The sequence below is a fragment of the Bos indicus genome, chromosome 6 (assembly GCF_029378745.1).
Source record: "Bos indicus isolate NIAB-ARS_2022 breed Sahiwal x Tharparkar chromosome 6, NIAB-ARS_B.indTharparkar_mat_pri_1.0, whole genome shotgun sequence".
Lineage (NCBI taxonomy): Eukaryota > Metazoa > Chordata > Mammalia > Artiodactyla > Bovidae > Bos > Bos indicus.
Window position 1 is genome coordinate 89,263,337 of NC_091765.1, and position 19,592 is coordinate 89,282,928.

At 40.0% G+C, this 19,592-nt stretch overlaps 1 protein-coding gene and 1 pseudogene across 5 annotated transcripts in view; one reads left to right on the forward strand and one right to left on the reverse strand.

The window, feature by feature from the left end:
• Positions 1-11,512, forward strand: part of LOC109560569 (alpha-fetoprotein-like) — a 52,364-nt pseudogene extending 40,852 nt beyond the window's left edge.
• Positions 11,513-16,297: 4,785 nt separating this feature from the next.
• RASSF6 (Ras association domain family member 6) overlaps positions 16,298-19,592 on the reverse strand; it is a 73,487-nt gene continuing 70,192 nt past the window's right edge. For 3 of the 5 annotated variants that reach the window (XM_070791579.1, XM_070791578.1, XM_070791576.1), the window contains exon 11: positions 16,300-17,223. In XM_070791579.1, the coding sequence (XP_070647680.1) occupies positions 17,067-17,223 (157 nt within the window). In that variant the 3' untranslated portion in view covers positions 16,300-17,066. Of the gene's footprint in view, positions 19,548-19,592 lie in introns of all 5 variants that reach the window. The other 2 variants (XM_070791574.1, XM_070791575.1) reach the window with 2 other exon arrangements.

Sequence of the window (19,592 nt, forward strand, 5' to 3'; positions counted from 1 at the left end):
AATTAGAATCTCCTAGTCCTTTGACTGTGTTTTGCTGGCGCTCAGAGGATACAGTGATTGCGTGCTTCTCAAACCCACCTGTATTAATAATAGTTTCTGAAAAGAAACTTGGCTTGTGTTTCCTTATTCTTTTCAGCCTTTCCGATGGTCCACCTTTTGTGGAGATGTGGACCATCTCTTTGTCCATTATCAAGGCGGGGCTAGGGTGGAGGTTGGAGAAGGAAATGGCAACCCACTCCAGTGTTCTTGCCTGGAGAATCCCAGGGACAGCGGAGCCTGGTGGGCTGCCGTCTATGGGGTCGCATAGAGTCAGACAGGACCGAAGCGACTTAGTAGCAGCAGCAGCAGGGTGGAGGTGGGAGAGGGTGGAGCTGAAATGGGAAGATCAGAGGCATGTTCAGAGGGCTATCCAGTTAAGCTAAGTTTCTGTCTGATTGTTTAGATCGATCAGGGTTCTATGGCCATCTGGCCAGGGCTGTTTTTGTGCGTCCTGTGGGCACCACTTGGATAAGCCAAGCCTGGGAGCTGCAGAGGGCCACCTTGGCTTCTCCATTGTCCCCAACTTCACCCCTGCTTCCCTCCCTTTGCCCAGTGCCTGCGCTGGTGTCACATACACGTTGGAGACTTCACTGTGGACGACTGTCAGGCAGCAAAGGCTTGGTGGCATTTCAGTCCAGGAGTCAGGCGACTCAGAGTCACCTTGCTTTGGGCCAGCTGCCTGCACTGAGACCTCAGGGAGAAGAAAAGGGCTTTTCGCTGGGCTGGACAGTGAGACTGATGCGGTGCACACCTGCTCTTCTGTTGGCTGGTCCTTCTTTGCCATCATCTCTAGCTGATGGCAACTGGCACAAACCGTGTCTGCCAGCCACCCAGGGCAGCCCAGCCTAGCGGTGGGGCGGGGCTGGAGTCCTCTGTCTTGTGATAGAAGACTTATATAATATCCTTAGTTTTGCCTCTTGGTAGAAAAAGCCTAAAATATTAATATTTGTTGGATCCATGGTTTAGAGTGTCGTAGAAATAGCTACTTGAAGCTTTGAGATACTTTTTATTATACCTATTCAAGCACAAATAAGGCCACTAGATGTTTCCAATTTGAATTTGGAAATGAAGACCAAGCAAAGGTTTTTTTGGGGATAAGCAATAAAATATGGATTGAGGTACATTTTCCCTACTCTTCACACCTTGTTTTCTTTGTAGTTAAATCTTTCTTGATCAGAAAAAAAAGACAACGTATTTTATTAAATAGACAGAGACCAGGTTTTAATTTTGAATATTCAAAGTGATTGAATCACTGACATTTATATGGTTGTTGGGAAACTGTTCTGTAAGAGACATCTGAGTTGACTGTCAAACTACTAAAGTTTCAGATAGTGTATTGGCTTTATCATTAATAGCATCTAAAGGGCCCTCAATGTCCAGGTGTGTTATATTTGAAATATTTATTGGGAAGTTAGTTTTTTAGGATAAATGTTGTTCACAAGAAAATACTATAGGAAAAGCTAATGTATAACCTATTTTCTACCCAATGTAATAAAAATAGAAAAAAGCATTTATCCTAGTAATAATTACATAAAGATAATTAAATTTACTATAATAGGTATATTGATGAGATATGCTTGAATAAACATGTGGAATAAACATGAAGATGGAGATAGACATTGTGAAAATTGTGAGAACATCAGGTCGTTTTCAGATCCTTTAAACTTGAGAGTGAGAGCTAGGCAAAGGTGTGGGTGGTGTGCGGCTTTCAATAAGTAAGGCAGGTTTGCAAGCTGGCCTTCTAGAACTCAGTGAGTGCTTGTTTTTTTTGCCACTCATTTCTTATTCAGACTCCTCAGCAACCTTGTGAAGCAGAAACTGTATGCAGCAGAGATGCAGTTCCAACCAATTACTGTGGATTTTGCTCACCTGGTGGAGACGTGCTGTCAAGCAGAGAAAAGTGAAACATGTTTCCAAGAAGAGGTATCCCTGTTTCCTTGTTTATTCTCTTAGCATTCGTAGGGGTTATTAAGTTACAAAAAAATTCTCTGTTCTAGTCATGAACGGACTGGGAGAAAATCCCAGTCTCAGTGAATTGGTGTAACTAAGTATTTTGGTTGAAGACACACTAATATTTATGTTCATTTGCAGAAACTAGGTGTGTTAGACACGAAAAGAGATAAACAGAAAGTCACTGATCTTAGATGAACTGAGATGTTTCGGATTGGGGGTGGGGGGGAAGAAGGATGAGCAAGACTCTGGTCACTGTAGAGAAAAGGTGTCCGTGGAAATATAGAGAAATTTTAAACAAGTAACAATTTAAAGGCCTGTCTGGGCAAGCTGTAGCTTTGTTTTAGAAATTTCTGGGGGCACAATCAGAAAGAGTCACTAAAGGTAGTTTGGGGCTTAACTAGGAGACCAGGTGAAAAACATTGTGTTTTCTCAGTGGCAGATCATTAGAATAGGCGGTTGAAGAATAGAAAGAGAAACTACGATCAGAAGAAAGTGTCTCTGTGCATATCCACTAAACTGACTACCAGGTGATTGTTTTGTGTTATCAATCTAATTATACACAGTTAACAAGCAAATGACTTTTCATAAGATGGTAAAGTTGTGTGACTTAAATTTCTAAGAATATGGTGATCCTACCATCACTCTGAGGTACAGAAAATTCATGTAAATTCATGGAGGGAACCTGGGATGGCCATTCTCCTGCAGATATGACGTGAGAAACAGAAATTCAGTTATAGTAGGTTATAGTGTCTGAGTAGAAGAATCCAAGTATATGGTTAAATATATATATATAATAAAAGCAGCCTTTACAGTCAAAACAGGTTGGGGCTAGTTAAGGCTGGGGTTTAGCAATGGCCTAGGGAAACATTTTCACAGGTAACAATTTTCACAAATGCCTTAATTACCTTCAGTGGCTCTTTTCTGGGCTTCCCTCATAGCTCAGTTGGTAAAGAATCTGGCTGGCTCTTTTCTACTTTTTCAACTAAACTGTACATGTGCTTATGTTAAAAGTCACATATCTATAGACTAAGCCAAAGAACTGGTGCTTTTCAATTGTGGTGGGAGAAGACTCTTGAGAGTCCCTTGGTCTGCCATGAGATCAAACCAGTCAATCCTAAAGGAAATCAATCCTGAATATTCATTGGAAGGACTGATGTTGTAGCTGAAGCTCCTTTACTTTGGCTACATTATGCCAAGAGCTGACTCACTGGAAAAGACCTTGATGCTGGGAAAGATTGAAGGCAAAAGGAGAAGAGGGAGGCAGAGGATGAGATGGTTAGATAGCATCACTGATTCAAGGGACATGAATTTGAGCAAATTCCAGGAGATAGTGAAGGGCAGGGAAGCCTGGTGTGCTGCAAGCCATGGCATCGCCAAGAGTCAGACACCACTTAGTGACTGAACAATAACCATAATCTGTGGCTCAGCTGGTAAAAAAATCCACATGCAATGTGGAAGATCTGGGTTTGATTCCTGGACTAGGAAGATCCCCTGGAGAAGGGAAAGGCTACCCACTCCAGTATTCTGGCCTGGAGAATTCCACCAAGTGTATAGTCCATGGGGTCGCAGAGAGTTGGACACCACTGAGAGCCTTTCACTTTCACTTTCATAACCTTGTCAAAAAGGTAGTCAAACTACTGCCCTCTGGCTAACTTAGCTTCCCTCCCTGTTTATGTAAATAAGGTTGTGTGGGCACACAGCCCTGCCCATTTATTTACATGTTGTCTGCGTTGCTTAAAACAGCAGAATTGAATAGTTGTAAAATTGAGTAGTTGTGACAGAGACTGAATGAACTACAGAGTTCCAAATATCTGGCTGTTCACAATAAGAACTTTGCTGACTGCCAGACTAGCTGATACACAAAATGAAAACAGTCACAAATGTCCATTTTTTCATTTTAAAGCCCTTTTACTTTTTGTATTTAGAAAATTAACAACTATTGTAGTTTTATTATATATCTTATATAATATATATATATTATAGTTAATAATATTGTAATATCTTTGTATGGGGAAGAAGGTGGTCAAAAAGTACAAACTTGCGATCAGTTACGAGATAAACAAATGCCAGGGATATGATTTGCAACATGATAAATATAATTAATACTTGTTCTTGTTGTTCAGTCGCTGAGTCGCGTCTGACTCTGCAACTCCACGGCCTGCAGCACGCCAGGCTTCCGTTGTCCTTCACTATCTACCTGAATTTGCTCAAATTCATGTCCATTGAGTCAGTGATGCTACCTAACCATTTCATCCTCTGTCACTCCCTTCTTTTTATGCCTTCAGTCTTTTCTAGCATCAGAGTCTTTTCCAATGAGTCAGCTCATAAACACTTTTTCAGAAAGGCCTGTACTTAAGAATTCCCTAGAGAATTTTCTTGACATGTTCTTGCTCATAAAGAAGAATACTTCTTGCTGGAACTATTTCACCAATAGCATGATAGGAAGATTTCTGTGTGCTTTTTCCTACACTTTTTGTCGAACAACCATTTTCAACTTAATGGTTGAAAAGCCCAAATTTCCTCCCTTCCCTCTCTGCTTTAGGATTTCTCCACATATTAAGGAAGCAAATAGGAGCTATCTGAAGAATATATCATAATAACTATCATTTGCTAGATTAACTTCTTCAGATAAAAAATGGATTATCTGTAATTATGCATCATCTATAAAGTTTCATGAAGTTTATCTCCTTATGATTATTCTAAGGCAGTGACTCTGGAATATTTGTGTGCATCAGAGTTGCTTGGAGGGCTCGTTAAAACAAAATCAGTGTTTTTTACTCAAAGGATTTCTGATCAATAGATCAATAGATCTGGGGTGGGGTCTGGAAAGTTCCCAGGAGCTGCTGATGCTACTGGTTTGGAGAAGACTTGAGGAACCACTTTAGGGTGAAAGCAGATAATCATAAACTAGTCCCCCATCCCCTCCCAATATTTTCATATATCTAACTCCTAGTGAGAAGTTAGAACCAAGGACAGTAACAAAAATAATGAAGCAATTGAAAAGTAACCTATTTATGAAAAGAAGTGAAAGAATTTGAGGATGTTAAATAAAAAAGGTAAGACTGGAATATTAAAAAAATAACTTTATGTTACATGAATAGGCTTAGCCAAAAATATAGGACTATATAATCAAAAATATAAAATATAGGAATATAATATCTTGGAATCTTATCAGCAAGAATTTGTGTGACTCTGTGTGTGTCTCTGTTTGTGGAAGAGGCCTAGGTTTGACTGTAGTGCAAAGGAATAATTCCTAGTGGCTTTGGGGGTCTCCAAAGTCCCCCAGGTAAAGTCTGTGTGATCGGTTGTGTCCGACTCTTTGTGACCCCATGGACTGTAGCCCACCAGGCTTCTCCGTCCATGGAATTTTCCATGGAAGGATATTGGAGTGGGTTGCTGTGCCCTCCTCCAGGGGATCTTCCCAACCCAGGGGTAGAATTTGAATCTCCTGTGTCTCTTCCATTGGCAGGTGGATTCTTCACCACGGTGCCACTTGTGAAGCCTTAGAAGTGATGAGGCTTACCCAATTAGTCTGTAGATTTTCCAGTTAGACTAACTGCTGCGGGGACCTACAGGCATTTTCTTTGTTTGAATAGTCAATTATGTGAACCTGTTCTGCCTGCTAAAGGATAAAGTCGGCAGGCTTGAAGATTGCCTTTCTAGCTATGACTGGTGGGAGGATAAAACATTTTTAGACAAGATGGAAGACATTCTGAGAAGTAAACCAGAATGCAGGAAAAATCCAGGGAGAAAACAGTGAGCCGAAGTTAATGTTGGAATGTCAATAAGAATAAGAATGAAACAAAAAGAAGGAATAAAATAAGAAACTCAGCCATACAAGGTGAATTTGAATCTTCCAAAGAACAGGAATCTCATATTTCATGAGGTAATAATGTGAATTGCAGACATCAGCAGTTTTAAGAAGAAAAATACTCAGATCAGAGGGGAATGATAATTATAGCCTGAGATAATTATCTGTCAGCCAACAGAATATAACATAGAAGAAGGTTAACAAGAATTAGCAGAAATTTGGGCAGGTTGAAATGATGGTTTGAAAAATAATATATGAAATTTAATAATAAAAAAAGCAGTGCTCTGCTTTTAGTTGTGACTCAACACAAGTTCATGTGAAAAGACTTGCTGTTTTAAGTAGCCTCTGCTTACAGTTTGCAGAGAAGGAGATGGCACCCCACTCCAAAACTCTTGCCTGGAAAATCCCATGGACGGAGGAGCCTGGTAGGCTGCAGTCCATGGGGTCGCTAAGAGTCGGACATGACTGAGGGACTTCACTTTCACTTTTCACTTTCATGCATTGGAGAAGGAAATGGCAACCCACTCCAGTGTTCTTGCCTGGAGAATCCCAGGGACGGAGGAGCCTGGTGGGCTGCCATCTATGGGGTCGCACAGAGTCGGACACGACTGAAGCAATTTAGCAGCAGCAGCAGCAGCTTACAGTTTGATGGGTCTATTATTAAAGCTACTGCAATCCTGGGATGCATTTCTGGAGAAAAAGCAAGGATCAGAGTAAGCAATGTGATATCTCGGTCATATGGATCCAGTCATTCTGAGATACTGTATTTAGTTTCTTTTATAAGTAATACATGAACATGACTAAAGCAAGAGTCCAGACAGAAAAGCAGGGTACATTTCCCATTCCCAAAAGATAAGCAATTTAAATCTTTCCTATTAGTACTCCTAGTGATTAGTGTTATTACTTTGCTGCTGCGTTGCTTCAGTCGTGTCCGACTCTGTGCGACACCATAGACGGCAGCCAACCAGGCTTCCCGTCCCTGGGATTCTCCAGGCGAGAACACTGGAGTGGGTTGCCATTTCCTTCTCCAATGCATGAAAGTGAAAAGTGAAAGTGAAAGTGAAGTCGCTCAGTCGTGTCCGACTCTATGGACCCCATGAACTGCAGCCCACCAGGCTCCTCTGTCCACGGGATTTTCCAGGCAAAAGTACTGGAGTGGGGTGCCATACTTCTTAAAATATTGCTATCATTTAAAGAATATAGTGTGTTTACACTGACTTCAACAATACCACTTGTAGACTTTTAATATATTTTTAGGTAAAGTGTTTTTTTTTTTTTTGATTATATTCTTCCTTGGTTCTTACATTTCAGTCAGCATCTAGTGATTTTCCATAACATAATTAACATCTAAATTTCCTTCAATTTCTTTGCCAGCTTTCCTTTTAAAAGCTATACCATTATTTCCACACACTCTAGGTTTGTTTATCCTGCTTTGTTAATGTAAGGTGTATGTGTGCTAAGTTGCTTCAGTTGTGTCTGACTCTTTGTGACGCCATGGACTGTAGCCCACCTGGCTCCTCTATCCATGGAAATTCTCCAAACAAGAATACTGGAGTGGGTTTCCATGCCCTTCTCCAAAGTTCAAGGTGTATACAGTTTGTCAATAGGTTGATGTTAACAAGTGGAAACCAATAAATAGTATGTTCAATAGTGCGTTTAACTTTAATGTTATTTACAGCCGTACGATGAATGGATTAGTTCAACAACTTATCCGGTATCGCTTTAAAAATACCAATATTAAATGAAGTCTTTTTTCTTATTGTCAAATGCAGAAAATATGCCATATTTGTTTAGTTTTACATATTTGGACTATGATTTCCTCATACATCCTTCTTTCTTGAGAGGTTCTAATTATCTTTCTTTTTCCATCAGTTCAGTTCAGCCGCTCAGTCGTGTCCGACTCTTTGCGACCCCATGAATTGCAGCACGCCAGGCCTCCTTGTCCATTACCAACTCCCGCAGTTTACTCAAACTCATGCCCATCAAGTTGGTGATACCATCCAGCCATCTCATCTTCTGTCATCCCCTTCTCCTTCTGCCCCCAACCCCTCCCAGCATCAGAGTCTTTTCCAATGAGTCAACACTTTGCATGAGGTGGCCAAAGTATTGGAGTTTCAGCTTTAGCATCAGTCCTTCCAATGAACACCCAGGACCAATCTCCTTTAGGATGGACTGGTTGGATCTCCTTGCAGGCCAAGGGACTCTCAAGAGTCTTCTCCAACATCACAGTTCACAAGCATCAATTCTTTGGTGCTCAGCTTTCTTCAGTTCTTAATCATACAGTTTTTGTAATAGCATATTCTATCATCTTATAACTATATTTGAAAAGTCCTCTGACTTACTCTTTCAGTTTGGACCTAGTTATTTCTAGAATTGACTATCCATGGAAAGTTTCTTCCTAGTGTGAAGTGAAGTAAAAGTGAAAGTCACTCAGTCGTGTTTGACTCTTTGCAATCCCATGAACTAACCCATAGAATTCTCCAGGCCAGAATACTGGAGTGGGTAGCCTTCCCTTCTCCAGGGGATCTTCCCAACCCAGGGATTGAACCAAGGTCTCCTGCATTGCAGGCGGATTATCTACTAGCTGAGGCACAAGGGGAGCCCAAGAATACTGGAGTGAGTAGCCTATCCCTTCTCAAGGGGATCTTCCTGACCCAGGAATTGAACCAGGGTCTCCTTCACTGCAGGCAGATTCTTTGCCAACTGAGCTATCAGGGAAGCCCCTCTTCCTAGTGTAACTTTGGGTAAAATGGACTATTTCTAAAATTCCATTTTATGTTTTTTCTTGAATTCTGTTAAGTTTTTCTGGGCTTAAGTATGTAATTACATACTTAAATGCTTAAGTATGTAATGTATTTATGTATTTTTTCAGAATGGGCACCCAGGAGAAAAACTTTTGGTGTCCTTATGTGTTTAAATTATTATTTTATCCATATATTTACACAGTTTTTTTTTTTAGCTTGTATGTTAGCTTGAATTCTTTAGTTGTAAATAATATGGTCAAATTCTGGATAACTTAAATTAAAAATAGTATATTGAAAAGATAGTAGTGATTTCAGAAATCTTTAGGAAGCTTTAAAAAATGGACTGAGCAGCAGGTAAGAACAGAAGTAGCTCAGAAATCAATGACTTTCTGGTCTTGTACTGCTGGAATATCTCTACATGTTGCTCTTCTGAGCTCCTATCTCTGCATTTTGAGATGTTGATTAATATCATATCAATGACTTTAATTTTCAGAAGTTCATCAATAGCTCTTACATTGATGGTGGGTTTTTCAATAGGCTTTATTCTTTCTGGTATATTGCTACTATTATTGAATTGGGACTTCAAAAGAGATAAAAGGATGTTGGCAAATGGCTATATCCTAGAATGTAGTCTTGAAAAGTATGTCACAGGATGTAGAGAAATAGATAAGCAATATTTATTCCAAAGTTCAGATGATGATAGGTTAGTAGTCTCCTATATGGACAACATATGGACTTGGGAGAAAATATTTGCAAACAATGGTACTGACAAGGGATTAATTTTCAAAATATACAAACAGTTCATACAGCCTCATATCAAAAGACCAAATAATCCAGTCAAAAAATGAACAGAAGACCTAAATAGATATTTCTCCAAAGAAGACATACAAATGGCTAGCTGGAAAAGATGCTCAATATTGCTAATTATCAGAGAAATGTAAATCAAAGCTACAGTGAGGTATCACCTCACACCATTCAGAAAGGCCCTCATTAAAAAGTCTACAAATAAGAAATGCTAGAGAGAAAACAAAGGAATCCTCGCTCACTATTGACAGAAATGTAAATTGGTGAAGCCACTAAGAAATAGTATGGAATTTCCTTTAAAAATACTAAAAGTAGACCTACCATGACCCTACAATCCCACTCCTGGGCATATATCCAGAAAAGATGAAAACTCTAATTTTTCAAAGATACATGCACCACAGTTCATAGCAGCACTACTTACAATACCCAGGACATGGACGCAACATAAGTATTCCCACTAACAGATGAATGGATAAAGGAGATGTGATATCTCTCTCTCTATCTCTCTCTCTATATATATGTATATAAATATATAAAACAATGGAATATTACTAAGTCATGAAAAGAGTGAAGTGATGCCATTTGCAGCAACATGGACGGACCTAGAAATTATCATACAAGGCGAAGTAAGTCAGATGGAGAAAGACAAATAGCATACTATATCACTTCTATGGGAATCTAAAATATGATATAATGGAATGTATTTCCTAAAGAGAAATAGACTCACAGACATAGAAAACAAACAATGATTGCCAGAAGGGGATAGCAGGGGGTGGAAGGAGATAAACTAGGAGTTCCAGGCTAATATATACATACTACTGTGTATAAAATGGAGAAGGCAGTGGCAACCCACTCCAGTACTCTCGCCTGGAAAATCCCATGGACGGAGGAGCCTGGTAGGCTGCAGTCCATGGGGTCGCTAAGAGTCGGGCACGACAGAGCGACTTCACTTTCACTTTTCACTTTCATGCATTGTAGAAGGAAATGGCAACCCACTCCAGTGTTCTTGCCTGGAGAATCCCAAGGATGGGGGAGCCTGGTGGGCTGCCATCTATGGGGTCACACAGAGTCGGACATGACTGAAGCGACTTAGCAGCAGCAGTGTATAAAATAGATAAACAAGGACCTACTGTATGGCACAGAGAAATATATTCAGTGTATTGTAATAACTTATAATGGAAAAGAATCTGAAAAAGAATAAATAGGAGAACTTCCCTGGTGGTCAGTGACTAAGACTCTGCACTCCCAAAGAAGGGGGCCTGGATTTGATCCCTGGTCAGGGAACTAGATCCCACATGCTGCCACTGAGAATCTGCATGCTGCAATGAAGACTAATGATCTGTGTGCTCCAACTAAGACCTGGCAAGCCAAATAAATACATAAATATTTTTAAAAGATACATGTGTATGTACACACACATATATGGGCTTCCCAGGTGGCTCAGTGGTAAAGAACATTCCTGGCAAAGCAGGAGCCACAGGTGACTCGAATTCCATCCCTGGGTCGGGAAGATCCCCTGGAGAAGAAAATGGCAACCCACTCCAGTATTCTTGCCTGGAGAATTCCATGGACAGAGGAGCCTGGTGGGGTGCAGTCTATGGGGTTTCCAAGAGCTGGACACAACTCAGTGACTGAGTACATATGTAAATATGGGGTTACCTAGAGCTGTTTTAAAATGCAATGTGAAGCTGATGTTGATTGTTCATTTTTACTCTGCAGCAAAAGAGTGCCATACTTTAGTGAGAAGGAAGCAAATTTTTATTTATGCCAAATCTGGGGTCTTGAACGTAGGTGTCATGGCAGTGAATTAAGTCCTTAAACTAAGGGACTAGGCCTATGAGCAATTCTATTCTAAGACCTTGAGTGGGGGACATATTAGGATATATCTCAGGCATGCAACAGGGAAGTCTTAAAGATTTTCTATTTGGGATCAGAGCTGTTTAGCTGTGTTCTCTTTCTCACAGATGTGCTTATTTGCTTTATTTATTTATTTTTTTTTTAGGGGTCCAAACTGATTGAAAAGTGCCAGCTTCTTTTGGGAGGCTAAATGATTCCAGAAAATGTCATCGTAGGATCTTTGTTGAGAACTGCATTTTGTTTTTCATGAATAATGAAATGCATGTTTAATATTCAGAATAAAAATCGGTAGTGTCAGCTTTCATCTGCTAACAATGCTACTCAAGAACACTAACCAATCTAGACTAAATCTCTAGTTTCTTACTCAGCAGAGGAATCTATTTATTGCAACTCTTCTGCAACCTCCTTTCTCCTCATAAACTTTCTATTTCTCAGAAGCAGCACTGGAAATATGAACTCAAGGGCAGGGCGGGGGTGTGTGGCTTTCAAAGGTCTCAGGTGGATATAATGGGTGCCACATGCCACGTCAAGCTGGGACCTGGCTGCTGGGTTTCTGGAATGAAAAAGATCCAAAGTGCCACTTAGGGTTTCTATCCATACCACTACTGAAAATAATTATTGATGAGCTGAATGAAATGGTTTTGTAAGAAAGTTACTTTCGTAACAGTATTCTCGTTCATCTTTACCTTAGATATGTGATGCTGACATTGTCACCAAGGAATCCCAATATATTCGTATTAACTTGAACTTTCAATGATGATGTGTATCAGCAGTTTTTTTCCCCAGAACTCCTGGGAGAAAGACATAAAGAACTTATTCTTTGAACTTAGTTTTCCAGATTTTTTTGTGTGTGTAATGAAGTAAAAAAAAAAAAAAAGCAGTGATATTTTAGTGCTTACTAAATGAACGATTTTGATTAGAGAAAATATTTAATCCTCTTTTCAGTGCTCTATACTTGATTTCAGTTTTTCCTCACTCCAATGATTTCAATGTGTTCATATATATATATTAGCAAATTAAATCCAAAAATCACTGAAGTATCTATTAGGTTCAATAAACTGTACTAGGTATTATAGGGAATGATATGAATATGATATGACCAGATCACTAATGAATTTAAACAAGATATAATCACATGAGGAACTGTAATAATGGGCAGATTACACATTTCCAGTGTCACAAGAGCAGAACTAACTGATAAGGTAGAACCCAGGGGTTTGAGATCACACATTACCCCAGAGACCAGGAAAGTTCATGGGAGAAGTGACTGGCCAATGGCCAGTCTGGCCAATGACTAGAAAATGTATGTGGTGGGTTTTAAGACAAGAGTAAAGCAGTAAGACTCAGTGAAAACCTAGGTAACAATGCTGTGTGGGAACACATTGTAGCTTAGCTACATCAATGAAAAGTATTTGTAGAGCAGTCATGTCCAACTCTCTGTGACTGTAGCCTGCCAGGCTTCTCCATCCATGGAATTCTCCAGGCAGAATACTGGGGTACCCATTCCCTTCTCCAGGGGTTCTTCCTGACCCAGGGATTGCAGGGATTCCCACATTGCAGGTAGATTCTTTACTGTCTGAGGAACCAGGGAAGCCTAGTTATAACAATAGCTAGTATTTATCATACACTTCTTACATGCAAAGTGTCAGCCTTTAAATGTATTATTCCTGTAACTTCTACAACTGTATAATGAAGTAGGTACTATTATTTCTTTACTACAAATGAAGACACACAGACTGCCATTTGAAGGTGTGTAGTTTAGGGTGAAGCCCCAGGCTTCAGCAATACGTGAATTGTGAACTTCCAGGTATTCAAGCTGGTTTAAAAAAAGGCAGAGGTTGCCAACATCTCCTGGATCATCGAAAAAGCAAGAGAGTTCCAGAAAAACATCTATTTCAGCTTTATTGACTCTGCCAAAGCCTTTGACTGTGTGGATCACAATAAACTGTGGAAAATTCTGAAAGAGTTGGGAATACCAGACTACCTGACCTGCCTCTTGAGAAACCTGTATGCAGGTCAGGAAGCAACAGTTAGAACTGGACATGGAAAAACAGACTGGTTCCAAATAGGATAAGGAGTACATCAAGGCTGTATGTTGTCACCCTGCTTATTTAACTTATATGCAGAGTACATCATGAGAAATGCTGGGCTGGAAGAAGCACAAGCTGGAATCAAGATTGCCAGGAGAAATATCAATAATCACAGATATGCAGATGACACCACCCTTATGGCAGGAAGTGAAGAGGAACTAAAGAGCCCCTTGATGAAAGTGAAAGAGGAGAGTGAAAAGAGTTGGCTTAAAGCTCAACATTCAGAAAACTAAGATCATGGCATCTGGTCTCATCACTTCATGGCAAATAGATGGGGAAACAGTGGAAACAGTGTCAAACTTTATTTTTCTGGGCCTCAAAATCACTGCAGATGGTGATTGCAGCCATGCTCCAGTACTTGGGCCACCTCATGCAAAGAGTTGACTCATTGGAAATGACTCTAATGCTGGGAGGGATTGGGGGCAGGAGGAGAAGTGGACGACAGAGGATGAGATGGCTGGATGGCATCACCGACTCGATGGACATGAGTCTGAGTGAACTCCGGGAGTTGGTGATGGACAGGGAGGCCTGGTGTGCTGTGATTCATGGGGTCACAAAGAGTCGGACACGACTGAGCAACTGAACTGAACTGAACTGAACTCCTTGGAACGAAAGTTATGACTAACCTAGACATCATATTAAAAAGCAGAGACATTACTTTGCCAACAAAGGTCAGTCTAGTCAAGGTTATGATTTTTCCAGTGGTCATGTATGGATGTGAGAGTTGGACTATAAAGAAAGCTGAGCACCGAAGAATTGATGCTTTTGAACTGTGGTGTTAGAGAAGACTCTTGAGAGTCCCTTGGACTGCAAGGAGATCCAACCAGTCCATCCTAAAGGAGATCAGTCCTGGGTGTTCATTGGAAGGACTGATGCTGAAACTGAAATTCCAGTACTTTGGCCACCTCATGTGAAGAGTTGACTCATTGGAAAAGACTCTGATGCTGGGAGGGATTGGGGGCAGGAGGAGAAGGGGATGACAGAGGATGAGATGGTTGGATGGCATCAGAGACTCAATGGACATGGGTTTGGGTGGACTCCGGGAGTTGGTGATGGACAGGGAGGCCTGCTGTGCTGCGGTTCATGGGGTCACAAAGAGTCGGACACGACTGAGTGACTGAACTGAACTGATATACTCTTGTGGTTAATAGTGTGGGTTCTGGAGCCATAGAACCAAGGATTCTAGAGCCTTGGTCTTCTACTAAAGAGTTTAGCAAACCTCCTAACCTCTGCACGACTTACTTTCCTCATCTTTACAGTTGGATTTAAAGGTTAATTTCCTCTTGGAAGTGTAATGAATGTTAAATGAGTTGAACTATGGAAGGCACTTAAAATAGTGGTGACAGATGCTAAGTGAGGTTAGTTTGAATAATATGAAATTGTTGCCTTTGTAGGCCAAGTATGGACAGTTTCAAATGTCTCGGTCTAATAGGTTAGCTGTTATTTAGAAGACAAATGGATGCTGTTGAAGGGTTTTGCCCTCTTGAATTGCATCCTATTCCTTTCTTTCCTTTCACATGTAGATATCTCAGTATAATAGATACATCTGCCGTCTTTTCCACCTCATCAACTGCCTTACCAATGTAGTTCTTTCTCCTTCAGTGCTTGAAGCCATGTGGAACAACCCTAAACAAAGTTCCATAGTAACACTGCCTAACTGTATATTTCATACTGCCAAGAGATAATAAAATACACCACCATATTAGAGAATAACCATTTGAAAAGTTTCTATATATTTTTGGCTACTAGATCAGATTTGTGAAAAAGGAAGCATACTTACAGGGGATTTTATAAAAATATTTTAGACAGTTTATTTACTCATTCTTTTATTCATTCATTAATTTATTCAGTTCTTTGATTGAGCACATCCTATACAAAGGACACAACATTAAATACAGCAAACTATACAGAGATGAATGTGATAGGACCTCTACCATTAGGAAGTTTAACATTATCTAGAACTGAATTTGAACTAATATGTAACTGGTAGTGAAATATTTGGACCATTTAAAACAAAGATGAATAGTTCTGTTACAAAAGCTTATATTCTTGTATGACAGAAAGATGTCTCTGAAATGAACAGATTTTTGTCTCCGAAATTATATCAGTTATCTATTGTTATGTAACAACTTATCCTAAAATGTAGCAGGATATTACAACAAACATTTTGTATCTCTCACATTTTCTGAGGATCAGGAATCTAGGAGTGGTTTAGCTGGTTTTTTCTTTTTGTTTTGGCTCAGGTCTCTCATGAGGTTGCAGGCAAGCTCTTAGACAGGGCTGCAGTCATCTGAAAGCTTGACTGGGGTGAGTTGATGGCCCACTCACACAGCTGTGGACTGTGGAGGGGACGCCTCAATTCCTTGCTGGCTTTTGACAGAAGGACTTGGTTCCTGTCATATAGGCCTTTCCCCAGGGCTACTCTGGATGTGGCAGTTGGCACCCCCAGAGCAAGCAATCCAAGAGAAGAAGCAAGGAGGACACCGCGGTGACTTTTATGACTCAGTCTCCCCAAGTGACAGCCTGGCACTTCTGCTCTCCTCTGTTCCTTAAAAGTGAGTCACTAAGTCCAGCCCATTGGCAAGGTGAGGAGGATTAGACTGTCTCTTGAAAGGTGGAGTATCAAAGCCTTCACAGACATATTCAAAACTACCACTGCAGTGATGTTAATGTCTCACTTGATAGTTTATTTGCCTTTTTTTGCATCTAGTAGAACTCTGTGATTGCATGTACTTGCTACTTTTTTGTTGGTAACTTTTTAATCATACATTTTTTATTTCCTGGTTTAAAAAGTAATACATGTTAATTATAGATTATTTAATAAGATAAACAAATATGAAAAATATGAATCACCCATACCTTATTCTACAAACCAGATATAACCACATTTAACATGCTTTTGGTTTGTAGTATATATTACTACATACATAAATGTATATATACAGTAATAGTATATATTCATATAAAAACATCTATATTATCTTATAGATAGTACACTTTTGGATATTTGTATCTATATTCTTATCTTAACATAAGGAGAATTTACTCTTAAAATTTATTAGAAAACCATTCTAAGAGCTACATTACATTCTGTTTTTCCTTCTATAATCTTTTTTTTCTATTTTTAAACATTAGGCTATTTACTTCCTTTTATCACAATAAATAATAGTCATCTTTACATAGTATCTATGTACATCTGATTATTTTCGTATAAGATCCTACAAGTAAAATTATAGGGTGAACTTACTACTAAATTTGCTCTCAAAGAAAGTTATATTCATTTGTATCTCTTTTGTTGTTTGGTCGCTAAGTCATGTCCCACTCTTTTTATGACTCCATGGACTGTAGCCCACCAGGTTCCTCTGTCCATGGAATTTCCCAGGCAAGAATACTGGAGTGGGTTGCCATTTCTGTCTCCAGGGGATCTTCCCAACCCAAAGATCAAACCCAGGTCTCTTGCATTAGCAGGCAGATTTTTTGCCACTGAGCCATGAGGAAAGGCCAGTAGTCTGAGCACAGTACATCTTACTGTAATTTGTTGAGTATTTAATATTATCATTTTTTCATCTTTTTAATAGACCAATTTCACTTTCTTACTTTGCATTTTGTTGACATACCAGTTATTTTATTGCCTCTCTGTTATAAATTCACTTTTTGTTGTTGGCTCTGTGAAACTGGACGTGGAAACCATTATTTATTTTCAGGCTAGGCTTTACTGGGGCCCCAGCTGCAGCAGGAGAGAGCATTGAAATACGCTTCCTTTGCAGCCTACGTGATATCATACTTAGCCAGTAGAGGGCGCTGGAGAAGCACTGCAGGAGGAAGCAGGTCTTCTGATTCGTAGGGGCTGGCATGCCAGGTTCCCGGGAAGCTGACTTTCTTCCCCCGGGGCTCCTCGCAGAATGGTTTCTTCAGCGCTAGTTGCCTGTGGGGTGCAGGTTTCTTTAGCATTTGCTCCCGCAACCCCTTTTGTAGCTCTTGATTTGGTTTGTGGTGGCACAGCCTGGAGTCCCTTACAGTCCTGTGCTCTAACTCAGATCATTACTCTCCACACCTCACCTTGGTGCTCGCTCCCAGAGAGTGCTCTGTGGAGCTGACCATCTAGTAAACCCATCTCTGTCCCATGCAGCCTCAAAGATGCCACAGCCCACGGCATACATAGAGTTGTACTAGGTTCCTACAGAGATGGTTCCCGCAGCTCACAGTCCCAGCAGCACTGGCTGCAGCGCCCCTGGCTTCATCCGGGTGCCTACCCCTCAGCCTCAGCTTACCTGTTCTCCAGACTTTTTTTCCTGCAGCCCTCCAGACACGGACACTGTGTGATCTGGCCTTGCGCCCACAGAGAAGCCCCTGTGCTCACTTGCCCACTGGATCCACACTCCAGAGGGTTGTTTCTGCTTATCCTACGCCTATGGCCCTGCTGTGTCCTGGGAGCAGAGGACGTTTCCTCTATGCAATGGGCTGCAGCCACACCTTCTTCAGTGCATTTCAAATCTTTACTCCAAGCTTTTCCGTAGTTGGGTATTCTTCCTCAGACCAGGGTACCCTTTAGAGTTCCCTTTCCATTTCCTATTACCACAGCTAAATAGTTCTTTATATTAAATTATAACCCCCATTTAAATGACTGTGTGATTTCTGTCTCCTCATTAGACACAGACTAATACCACCCATCACTATTAAGATACAACTTTTCCCACACACTTAGTAGCTATTTGCATTTTCTCTTCTGCAATTTTACTTTTCAAACCATGCGTCTTACTTATTATTTTTTTTTCCATTTTGTAGACTTTCAAGATATTAAAGATAAATCTTTTGTCATGTTTATGGCGGATACTTGAGACTACTTTAAATAAGTATACTGAGTTTTAACCACTACATTTGCTTTATTTTAGTGAGTTGAGACCTTCTTATTAACTCACAGATAAAAGGATAAAGAAAACTGGGTTTACTACACTCCACCTTATCCTATAGTATGTGTAATACAATCAGTTTAATCCAATGCTTATTCAGTTCAGTTCAGTCACTCAGTTGTGTCCGACTTCTTGCGACCCCATGGACTGCAGCACGCCAGGCCTCCCTGTCCATCACCAACTCCTGGAGTTCACTCAAATTCATGTCCATTCAGTTGGTGAGTCCATTGAGTCCCATGCTTATGAGGAATGCAAATAGAACTAGTAGTAGAATGCAAAAAAGCTGCATAAATCTCCATTTTAATACAGAGTTCATAAGTAAAATCACAGGTGATACTTGTGGCATTCGCAGTGCTTTTCAGACTGGTGAAGTGGACTTGAAGGACCCTGAGCCCTGTCTTGTAGAATGAGTTATTTTGGAGAAAAAAACAGAGCTCGAGATTTCCTGCCCAACTTCAGATCCCACAGCTTCGCATTATCTTCTGTATTCATTCAGCAACAAATTTGGTTATCATGGATCAAGTCTTAGCCTAGCTGATGAAATACATTAAATCTCTGTGATATGTTTGTTTGGAAAAATAAAGAAAACTAGTTCAATTGACTTAAGAAAAATCTTAAGAACACTTTTGAAATTCATCAGTAGAACAGAAGGGGAAAAAAGAAGGGCTCGGGTTGAGAGAATTATGATTTGGATTTCTTAACAGAGTCCATAACGTTTTCTGTCCCAAAGGACGGGTAGCTCTGATGTTATAGATAGCTCGAAGGACCGAAAGACACTCCTAGGTTTTATGAAAAGGCTAGAGTTTAAGAAACTGTGAGATACCATCACCATCAGATTTCTTGGTGGGATAATAATGGGCTGATATTTTATTTCAAGAGCTGGAAGCTATTACTTCTGAATCATTTCTGAGAGCTAGTTGATGATAGTTCTCTTGACAGTTGAAGTTAAATAAGCTTAAGCTACATGGTATCTTAAAATACCATTTAAATTCAAGTTCACTGAGTGTTTTACTCTAAAAACTATTTGGAATACATAGTATCCGAGCTTATTTTAGTTACTGAAACTAAATTCAAGTTTCTTTCAGTCCAACTGTGAATCCAACCTAACCTCTTCACTTCAGAGAGAGACAAGCCGTACATTCAATTTCCTATAGATTCAAGTTCACATATTTTTTTTTAATGCAAGTATAGAATTTATGCACTGAAATAGCACTAAAACCTTCTAATTTTGTAGAAGTGTCTTAGCAATAGTGACTTGTACTGCTAAACTGTTGTCTCTGTTTTTATTACCCGTTTACTTCGAAGATATTTCAGTATGATTGCCTTTTCTGTACTGAATCTGAAAATAAGGAGAAAGAGTATTAACCATTGGACACATTCCGTG